Consider the following 10,015-nt stretch of genomic DNA (forward strand, 5'->3'; position numbering starts at 1 on the left):
CAGTGAATCGCGGCTTCTTGCGCTGATGAACAAAATGAATGAAACGCGTATGCATCTGACAGGGAAAACACGTGAAATCCGTTGACACGTATAGACTATAGTAGACTGGGTACATGTCCGAGTATAGGATCTCGATGAAAGTCTATCACGTTTAGTTGATTCGATAAGGAATTGCCAAGGACTGATTCCTGATTCCTGATTGATGGTAGATGATAGATGATTGCTCCTTAGAAACCTCTCGCAGTGATCCCTCTGAGCGATCCCTCTTCTCGATTCCGGGTATAGAGAAGGAATAATACCGTACTGACCGGGTATGGACCTCATCCCTTCGTAGAAACAATCCCGTAGAACGCCATAACCCATCCCCGTCTCTCGTGATGCAGATATCAATCAAGTCTCCTCCTCACTTCCCGCTCCGGCTCCCCTCCCAGCCCAGTCACCGCCTCCGTGACCAATCTCCGCAACTCCGCCTGTCCCTCCTCGCTCTGGAAATCCTCCCTCGCCGCCAGCTCTTCGATCCGCCGACGGAACTCCGGGTCGGGGGAGAGCTCCTCCGGCTGCTCTGCCTCCATGGACATATTAACCTGCATCCCCTCCGGCAGCGGCGGTGGTCGATTCAACACCGACCCCTCCGTCCCCGCCAGTGTCTCCACGCCGACCCCCTCCTCCGCCTCCGTCACCCGCGTCTCCCTGCCCGACGCGCCCGATTCCCTGCTCTTCAACCACACCGCCAGCTCAGGAAACTCCCCTTCCTCCTCGATCCTCTCCCGCGCCGTCCGGCCCTCCTCGTTCACCCAGTCGGTCCGCGCGCCCAGCTCCTCCACCAAACACCGCGCGACGCGCAGCTCCTCGACGGCGAACAACGGCGTCTCCTGGTCGGGGTCGGCGATGTCGGGGCTCACGTGGTATTGGGTCGCGAGGGTGCGGAGGAGGTCCACGTGCCCGTATGATGCGGCGGCGTGCATTAAGGTGTAGCCGTTCGCGTCGGCGGCGGCAGCGAGGTCGGGGTAGGTGGAGAGGTGGGAAAGGACTTTGTCGGGGTGTTGGGGGACGAGGTTGAGGAGGACATCGATGGGCGCCATTTCGAAGGGTGGGAAGAGAGATATAGGATACTGGTCAACAGCATGGACGATGGGTCATGATTTCAACTGATTTTGGTGTACGTTTGGTGACGCGATGGGAAATTTCTTGTGGAGCCGATGTCTGGATGTTGGTCTGGCTCGGCTTGCCGAACCAAATTGTCGGCCCGAGAGCAACGGCAGGGATCGCTGAACTCACTTACCACTCAGAACTGTTGGATAACTCATATCACTTAAATACCAGCATATATGCGCGAAGAAGAAGCAATGATTTCATATCTTATCCCCCTATCTGTGAAACCCATGGCAAATCCATCAACTAGAAGTATACAATGACGATGAGTCCGCTGCAGTGGATGATGACAATGCCGCCCCGTGCATCTCAACCCCTCCATTATCGACCGTCTCTACTTTTCCCGCCCAAAATGCGTGACCCCTACTCCTCGGCCTCCATGCCTCCCGCTCGCCGGCCTTGAACGCCGGGTGATACCAACGCAACGCGAACCACGCGCTCGCTATCCCGAGGAGCGCGCCCGCAATGACATCGATCCCGGAATTGTTGTAGTCGAAGTATCGGGAGCAGGTGACGATTAAGGCGGTGCATCCGGTGGCGAACGGGGCGATGAAGAGATATAGCGGGGCGGCGGCGGCGGCGCCCGACACGTTGTGGGCCGGAAACAGCCCGGATTGGTCGTTGATGTGAAGGAAGGTGACGCCAAACCGGTAGCAGTAGTAGAGCGAGAAGTAGAACAGTCCGGACCAGGAGACTGATGCAACAGGTTAGTGAATGAGTTCCGCACCTGGGGTCGAGTGTGGGAATACAAACGAGTTGCATAACGGCTAGGAAAGCTCCTGAACGCGTCCCGCAGTTCTACATCTTGGAATTGGCAAATGCCTGGAGAGACGTAGATTTTATCTTGAAATAATCCCGTGGTAACCGTGGAGACAGTGTACTCTTTAATCCTCGATAGTTCCGGATGGCACCGAGCGATCATGTTCGGTCGCGGTTTGCCGATGCGTGTCTGGATCGCTTGGACCAAGACGAATCCAACGGCGAAGCTCATTGCGAGTCCGAGATACCCAACTGGAAACGGCGTTAGTACCTTCAAAAGCGTCAGGATTGAATCAAGTCGCACCATGCAAGTTCCAACGGAAATGGGGATTCATGAAGGCGTCTGACGGAGCCCATCGTTCCGTGCGACACCGCAGGCCCAGGACGATGAGCTCGACCATCAAGATGAGAACCGCCGGCACCGCGAGCGAGATGGTCCATAGCAAGTATTGGTTCATCGATTGGCCTAAGAATGGATATGAAATGGAGGGATCGTTGAGAGAGAACGGCCGAATTGCAGGCGTCACATAGTTGAGCCCGATCCCAATGCCGAAGGCGGATCTGATTCATCATTCTTAGCATCGGTAGATCTCACGGCGTAGCAAGTGAATTGACCGCTTACAGGAGAATAAGCCAGTCTGTCACGTAGGACAGATCGACCAGGATCCGACCCATCGACTCACGGAGGCGCGTCTGGATTTTGGCATTGAGGTTCCCAAGCCATGCACGGGCATTCTGAATCCAGAATATGCCTTTCTTCTTGATGTCGCCATAGGAGTCCTCAATCCATGCTTGGGCATTTTGCATCCATGTTTGGGCATTCTGAATCCGGAGTAGGACTTTCTCCTTAACTTTGTCCATAGTGTCCACAAGATATAGTAAGCTTTACCAAAGCGACTGTTAGCGGAAAGTACCGTTAAGCGATAGACGTAATAATGTCGGGTATACGACGTAATGGCAGTGATGAGGCTAGAATAGATGATTGAGAGGTCGGGTTCCGCCATTATGATGCGACGGCTTGCGACAACATAATCGGAAGCGGCAACCCAATCGATGGGGGGGCGATATCGATCTCCGGTCGTTCCATGCGTTATCCTGCGATAATAGCCATCTGCAGTGGTGTGGTCGATGCCAGCGGCAATCCTGCAATGCCAGTGGCCGTCTTCAATCACACTTTAAGTTCGTCCAACCCCATCACAACCCGTTCCATCATCTGGTGCGGAGTCAAGGTTCCCAGTCTTTGGTGGGTGGCTCCTTCCTCCCACTCATACTGCAAACATTCGAAAACCAGCCGATGATAGCGAGTGCCGGTTTTCGCTCCCAAGGCAGGGACCTCATTTTGAAGGACGTTGGCTTTAAATTCCTCTCGGGCTCCCGAGTACTGAGACTTCCATTCCAGCGTCTTCCACATGCCGATTTCGAGGAGCAATAAACCGAGGGCATAAATGTCGAACCCTTTGTGGAAACTCTTCTTCCACACCCCCATGGACTCAGGGTGCCGGTACATGAGGACCTCCTCGTTGCCTGTGCCATGCATCGGGTCGTAGATCATTTCAGTGAAATCGTGCTGACGAGACGAATCCAGTCCCAGGACATACGGTGCGGACAGATCATGGTGTCCGGACGTTGGCGAGCCGAAGAAGATGATGTTGTGACAGCAGTACGACTTGTGGAGCCAGTCGAGAGAATGAAATGACCACAGCGTCGTTGCCAGGATACTAGCCAGTCGGAACCGCACATCAAGCTCGGGTGCGCTCTTGTTTGCACCATTCATCATCGTATGAAGAGTCGGGAACTGCGCACGCTTCGAACTGGCCGTGTCGAGCGTTGTGAATACAACCGGGCACGCATGGATGATTCCGAAGCGATTAAACCTGGCGTCATCGGTGTATCCTAAACAATCCAACATATGCAAGTCCGGATTCCTCGAGTTACATGAATACAGCAACCGAGCAAGGTCGTCTATCCTTCTATGTAGAGCGTCACGAATTTCTTTGTTAAGGATACCCTTTTTCTCGGTATCGTAAGGGATCCAGTCGATGAGGATAGGAACATCCATATGCCTCGTCTGATTTGAACCTGGCGGGTGATAATTACCGGAGAGATCCAGCTTTTTGAAGAGGCCTGAGGCACGCTGTGGCTGCTTTTCGATGGGAACATCCATGCCACGTGCCCAGATCTGCTTCCGTGGCACGGACAACTGCGAAGACAACACTGGGAAAGGATGGCCCATCGCCATATTAATCCGCAATTGCTTCAGATGGACCAGATTGTTCAGGTATGGGTATGGACCATCCGTAGCCGATGCCAATATCTCCAAGTGTCCAGTATCATGGGTTTGAAGCAACAGCTCGCTCGTCCAGGAACGCCGATATAGCCCCACATGGCTGGGTGGAAACAGTTTTTCGAGCCTGTCGTTTAAGGCCCGAAGGTCTTTCAACAGCACTTCGAATTTCTCGGGGTCATCAATCACCCAATTGGCGCGCAATATCCAACCGTCTGGTAATTGATTCCCCGTATAATTTCTGGGGTCGGCCGCTCTGCTGTATAAATCCTTGTCGACAGATCCAGGCGACTCTTCCTGGAGCCCGTAAATGTCTTCCAACTTCTCGCAGTCCATAATGGTTTCCAACAGCCGACTCAATATCAATCGGGCCAGATCCTTGAGGCCTTCCGCACCCCATCCGCCAAACTCCTGCCACCGATCAAATTGATCTTTCTCCACACCCCATTGGCGGGCCCATGACAGGAGTCGGAATTCTTCAATCCGGATTCTTGCAAGCAAGCGCAAGGTATTAGGTCCGAGATTGTTTGATGCGGTGAAGGCTCGATAGCCTTTGACGCAACCGTCATAGAGCTTGTCGAGCGAGCCTGTGACGCCAGCGACATCAAAGGCGAATGCGGCTAGTTCTGTCATGGTTTTAGGACGGGAGGGATGCAGATCCGGGGACCAGACGTTTCAGTTGGTTTAAACAGGTGAGTAACACTGCCACGCGTGGTGCGAACCGAGGAAACCAGAGACTTCAGACGTAGAATGATAGGCGACAGGGGGAATGAAAAGGGCTGGACAAAGCGCAACGAGGCTATCAACCACGCTGAGTTCGTAAAGGATCCAGAAGGCAGATTAATCACGAGATATTAAGAGCAACGGAAGATCGGAATGCTCCTATTTTCGGGAGCTTTTCGTGGTGATTCACCTGGTTGCACTACTCCAGATGTGTTGGACGGACGATGCAAGTCGCGGGATGTCCGCTTGACGAGTGCACGCGGCTACCACGTCATTGGCGACGCTTGAAGGGCATTATCAAAAGGAAAGAGTTAGCCATGCCTATAATTATTGGAACATAGGCAAAGACTAAGACATCGGGATCAGAAAAGCGGCGACTAAGATGGAGGTCCGAAAACCTTCAAGGAGCACGCAGTTCAACTCGAAACAAACGGAGCCAGGCACCCCTAATCGTCGCCTTTCTACCTGAGGCGATTGTCCAATCAGCGATCTCCTCCAAGTGGCTGAAAGCCTCCTTAATCAAAACATCCATATTGAGGCTTCACCTTCCGTCTCCCCATCCTGCTTTGACATTGGCAATTAATATCTTGACCTAAAATCAGGTAAGCCTACAAGGGCTACAATCGAGAATAATATACTCAGCCGCGCGAGATGGATCGTACAAATATCCCTCAAGAGATCAGGTTGAGGCCGCGATCTGACCTTGTCCCTCCTCTTAACATCCCATCTCATAAAGCCGTTGGTTGATCGTTTCGTTTTGCTCACAGTCGTTACTCATCAGCAGTCCTTAGTCGTTCGTTTGACGTGTCCATAGCATATTTGAAAGTGTTACTGTTGGCTACTAGTTCAAATAATTCTTCGTTATCTTGTCAGTCATGAAGGCATCATGGATCCTGGGCGCTGCCCTCCTATCCCACACCGCCGTCGCGACCTTCTTGCCTCCACCTTGTGTCAAGAAATGTATCAAGGAGGTCGGATGCGATCTTCTTGACCTCAAGTGTAAGCGACGCTAACCCCGGCCATATGAGACGTTACAGCTCATCATATCACTTAGGCATCTGCAGCAAATCCGACGACTGCGACGCCGGTCCCAGCTTCTTCGACTGCGCCGAGAGCGAATGCGGCGACAGCTTCCGCAGCGACAAGATCATTGACAAGCTCCAAGGCCTCTGCGGCAAGAAGAACAAGCCCTTCAAGCACCCGGGCAACGAATGCCCGAAACCAAGCACGCCCGGGAAGCCGCCGCAGAGCAAGCCTCCATCCATAAGCACCAAGGAACCCCACCCGAAACCCACCAAGCCTCCCGGCTCGAAGCCGCCCCCAGAGACGCCGAAGCCATCCACCCTCACGCAGGTAACCGTAGTGCCGGTCCCGTGCGAGGCGTGCCAGTCGAGCAAGACCCCTGACGCACCGAAGCCGAGCGGCTCAGGGAAGCCTCCAAGTGGAGGGACCGGGACACCGCCGAAGCCGTCGGGCAGCAAGCCATCAAAACCGACTACGGGTCCGTCGGCATCGAAGCCGGCGCCGCCTAGCTTTACGGGCGCCGCTTCGTCGGTTTCGGTGGAACGGATGGGTCTTTTGTCAGGGCTGCTCGCTATGCTGGCTCTGTTCTAGTTGTTATTCTGGGGTATCCTAGTTTCCGGTCTGGCCATCGTGCATCTGTTTGCGTTGAGGATTGGGATCCTTGGCCGAATATAATGAGGTCAGTGAGCGGGTTGCCATTGGAAATTCATGGTGGAATTTACTACTATGAAAATCTGGGGGATACCGGGGTAATGAGATAGGTGTAATGTACAAACCTTCCATGATAACATACACAAAATTCCAAACGCTTGTAACTCGCACACTTCAAGGCTCCTTGACTAGGTTCACAGCCTTGCCACATTCTTGGTATAACCATTCCCCCCCTTCACCACCCCGTAGCATGGCCCACCCTTCCTATGCATCGCAATCAAATCTCCCGCAATCACATCCGGTCGCTCCCACGCCGCGAAATGCCCCCCCTTCCCACTCGTGCTCTCCCACACCACCTTCCCCAGCGTCCGCGCCCACGTCTTTGGGATCACAGTCAACTCCCGTGGGAAGTACGCCAACCCCAGCGGCACCCCTACGATGTGCTTCTCCAGTCGCGTCCGATCCGTCATCCGCGGCGTGCTCTGGTGCATGATCTCGTAGTAGATTCGCACCGACGCCGCCGGGCCGGCCCGGCTGAACCAGTAGATCGAGATCCACGTGAGGATCTCATCGTCCGTCCAGGGATAGGCGTCAGTCCAGTCGTGCAGCTTCTCGACGATCCAGGCGAGGAGCGCGACCGGCGAGTCGGCGAGCGCGTAGCCGAGCGTCTGGGGTTTGGTGGATTGCTCGATGAAGTAGCCGCGGCCGGATTTCGCGAACCACGCGGTGCGGGCGAGGCCGGCTTTGTCGGCGTCAGAGTAGGGGGTGAGGGCGTGCTGGAGCCAGAGGAGCGGGTTGGAGGTGAAGGAGGGGGGTTCGGCGCGGATCATGTTGATGTGGACGGACTTGACGCTCTCGGGATGGAGAAGCGACAGGGCTCGGGTGATATACATTCCCCAATCACCGCCCTGGCAAGCTAGGAAGAGTTAACGAAGCCGATTTGCGCTGGGACGAAATAGCATACCGTATTGGGTGTATCCGAGCGTCTGCATCAGCTTCTGGCATACTTCGACGTATTGCTCGACTCCAAACCCGGGCTTCTTGACCCCTTCCGAAAAGCCGAAGTTTGGCAGCGATGGCGCTACGATGTGGAATGACGGACCCTTCCCATCGCCATTAAGGAGCGGAAGTAGCTTCTGCACCTCGATAAACGAGCCTGGCCCTGTTGACAGATCAGCTCGTCTCATCCAGATCATCCAGATCAACGGGCTGTGACATACACCCATGAACAAACAGCAACGGCACTGCCCTCTCCACCTCGCTCTTCTGATGCACGAAGTGTATATCCAACGTCCCAAAGCCGTCCACCATGACCGGAGCCGTGAACTGCGGCATCGTGTTCAATCCCGCTTCCGCAGCCTTGAAGTCAAACCCATCCTTCCAATACTCCACCAACCTCTTTATCTCGGCTTGCGGGGCGCCGCGTTCCCATTTATCCTTTTCGCCCAGCGGGATCTCGCCGGGGAACGTCACGGTCGAGAGCTTCGACTTGAGCTCGTCGATCCCGGCTTCCGGGAAGGAGACTTGGAATGGCGCGGCGGACATTTTGATGCGGATTCGGAAGCAAGCTATCAGTGGATTTACGATGTTTTAAAGCTATCGCTCACGTTGATTTCTAATTGTTCAAGCTCCAACACGCTCTACAGATCATTGCTTACATAGTACAGTGCAAGTGTGATGGATACCATGACGTTCGGTACGAGACTGGGGATTGCTAATAGCCGGATGAGAATTCGGTACATGAATGCGGAGCTGCTGTTATGCCGACCTTCACCGAAGTGATTACTCATCCTTCCTACGACCACTTTCGTTCCTGCTCTCCCTTTCTTCACCTTTCGTTTCGTGGTAAACCAGCTAATTACTTTATCTCAGCAATCAAGACCATTGATTCTACAAAACAACACAGTGGCAAGTAGTAGTAATTTCATGCTCACCTTCCTCTTCGGCATATAGAGGCTACCACTAGAGTACTCCGTCACTACGTAAATACTACACTCTAGGCCAGTATATATACAACCTTCACACCTCTCTGGGGCTTATGTTCGGTCCTTGATATGCCGTTTGTTGGTCGCTTCGAAGAAGTTGGAAATATACTAGAGAAATGTAACAGGAAAGCAGGGAGCGATATGGGAAGGCATGAACACGTTCAGAGGAAAATAAACCTGTTACTGTCTCTGTCTAGTTCTTCAATCCTTTTGATATTGTTCGTTAAAATCTCCTCTTATTAAGTAGCGGATTGAAGATATCAGTAGCCCCGGACCAAAGCGGCAAAGAGTGTACTACCTTACAGTCCACCTTGCGTGTTGACATCGGCGCCCTTGCCGAGCAGCAGCTCGACGATATCCTTATCGCCCCCGAACGAAGCGGCCTACAGCGAGTTACCGTAGTCTCCACCTTGTGCGTTCACGTCGGCGTCTTTGCTGAGCAGCACCTCGACGATATTCTTGTGGCCCTCGTCCGAAGCTGTGAGGACACACAAAGAGGAGCGTAGTGTGATAGGTCACGAGTGGTCAACGAGTATCACTGGACTCGGCTGATAATCAATTGAGGTTTATGTATACCCATTTTCACTAGACTGATCCTTGAAGAAGGAAGAATGAGAGCGTTGAGAGGATACTATCCCCTCCCAGCCCCTTCGCTGGCGCTGGTGGGAAAATCTCACCAGCCCCTCTCTAATTCGATGCGCCTTGGCAGACTCTTGGTAAAGCAGATTTCGCTGCGTGAAGGAACGGGTCACCACTCACCAGCCTAGCCCAGCAATAGCCCAGTTTCTCTACGTGGAGGAACGAGCCACTCAGCCCACAACATCGCAATTTCCTTACGTATGTTATGGTCCCAGACCTGTGGCCTGGGCCCTTGGGTGTGGCTGGTGGATTGCATGGAGGATTATCAAGGAGCAGCCATGTGGGAGCTGTGTGTCAGGACAGCAGAGAGGAGTCGATATCTCGCGCACAAAGGCGCTGGGAGATTTCTTCCTTTTCTTTCTCTTCAGTTTAGATTAATGGAACTTGGTAATCGCAGACCTTGCGCATCCAGACCGTGTCACGTGCGTGTCTAGTAGTAAGTTAATTGAAGTCTAACAGCTTAGATTTCGCTTTATGATAGTTGTGCCTAAAATATAGAGATTTATTCGGCTGAAGTAGATAAGAAATTAGATATAGTTATCCTAATTACTCCATTCTAGGAGAGTCGCCAGTGAAGATTGAGTGTGAGGATGGTCAATACCTAATGCCTTTTCCTGCAACGCTAAGCATTCCGACATTAAATTAGTAGCATCCTGCTGCCGATCTTGACCTTTCCACGTAAATGCGAGGTTGGTCCTGCTGATCAGCGTGTCTGGATGCTCTGCGCCAAGCACCCTCTTTCTCGTCTCTATCACTTGCACCTCCAGCTCTTCGGCCTCCTTCCATCGGCCTTGATTCC

At 53.3% G+C, this 10,015-nt stretch overlaps 6 protein-coding genes across 6 annotated transcripts in view; 2 read left to right on the plus strand and 4 right to left on the minus strand.

Annotated features, from left to right (window-relative positions):
• Window positions 1-251: 251 nt before the first annotated feature.
• On the minus strand, window positions 252-1,169 carry P152DRAFT_15781 (uncharacterized protein). Its single transcript, XM_033673990.1, has one exon. The coding sequence runs from the start codon at window positions 1,080-1,082 to the stop codon at window positions 387-389; it is 696 nt and encodes a 231-aa protein (XP_033538978.1). The 5' UTR covers window positions 1,083-1,169; the 3' UTR covers window positions 252-386.
• Window positions 1,170-1,364: 195 nt separating this feature from the next.
• On the minus strand, window positions 1,365-4,828 carry P152DRAFT_510600 (uncharacterized protein; the record flags this gene model as incomplete). The annotated part of the gene is made up of 6 exons (XM_033682670.1): window positions 1,365-1,846; window positions 1,906-2,163; window positions 2,216-2,472; window positions 2,534-2,757; window positions 2,826-3,054; window positions 3,183-4,828. 6 exons carry the CDS (start codon window positions 4,826-4,828, stop codon window positions 1,395-1,397), a joined length of 3,066 nt encoding a protein of 1,021 aa, XP_033538979.1. The 3' UTR covers window positions 1,365-1,394.
• Window positions 4,829-5,766: 938 nt separating this feature from the next.
• P152DRAFT_510601 (uncharacterized protein) lies at window positions 5,767-6,632 on the plus strand. The gene is made up of 2 exons (XM_033682671.1): window positions 5,767-5,917; window positions 5,973-6,632. Exons 1-2 carry the CDS (start codon window positions 5,794-5,796, stop codon window positions 6,530-6,532), a joined length of 684 nt encoding a protein of 227 aa, XP_033538980.1. The 5' UTR covers window positions 5,767-5,793; the 3' UTR covers window positions 6,533-6,632.
• A 2-nt stretch (window positions 6,633-6,634) lies between these two features.
• On the minus strand, window positions 6,635-8,295 carry P152DRAFT_453924 (epoxide hydrolase 1). Its single transcript, XM_033678484.1, has 3 exons — window positions 7,813-8,295; window positions 7,557-7,754; window positions 6,635-7,508 (listed from the first exon to the last, which is right to left on the minus strand). The coding sequence occupies exons 1-3, from the start codon at window positions 8,135-8,137 to the stop codon at window positions 6,787-6,789; spliced, it is 1,245 nt and encodes a 414-aa protein (XP_033538981.1). The 5' UTR covers window positions 8,138-8,295; the 3' UTR covers window positions 6,635-6,786.
• Window positions 8,296-8,513: 218 nt separating this feature from the next.
• On the plus strand, window positions 8,514-9,211 carry P152DRAFT_453925 (uncharacterized protein). The gene has a single exon (XM_033678485.1). It carries the CDS (start codon window positions 8,647-8,649, stop codon window positions 8,818-8,820), a length of 174 nt encoding a protein of 57 aa, XP_033538982.1. The 5' UTR covers window positions 8,514-8,646; the 3' UTR covers window positions 8,821-9,211.
• A 509-nt stretch (window positions 9,212-9,720) lies between these two features.
• Window positions 9,721-10,015, minus strand: part of P152DRAFT_407905 (HET-domain-containing protein) — a 2,907-nt gene continuing 2,612 nt past the window's right edge. Inside the window, exon 2 of the mRNA XM_033676908.1 lies at window positions 9,721-10,015. Within this exon, the coding sequence (XP_033538983.1) occupies window positions 9,859-10,015 (157 nt within the window). The 3' untranslated portion in view covers window positions 9,721-9,858.

The sequence above is a fragment of the Eremomyces bilateralis genome (assembly GCF_010015585.1).
Source record: "Eremomyces bilateralis CBS 781.70 unplaced genomic scaffold P152scaffold_1, whole genome shotgun sequence".
NCBI classification, from domain to species: Eukaryota; Fungi; Ascomycota; class Dothideomycetes; order Eremomycetales; family Eremomycetaceae; genus Eremomyces; species Eremomyces bilateralis.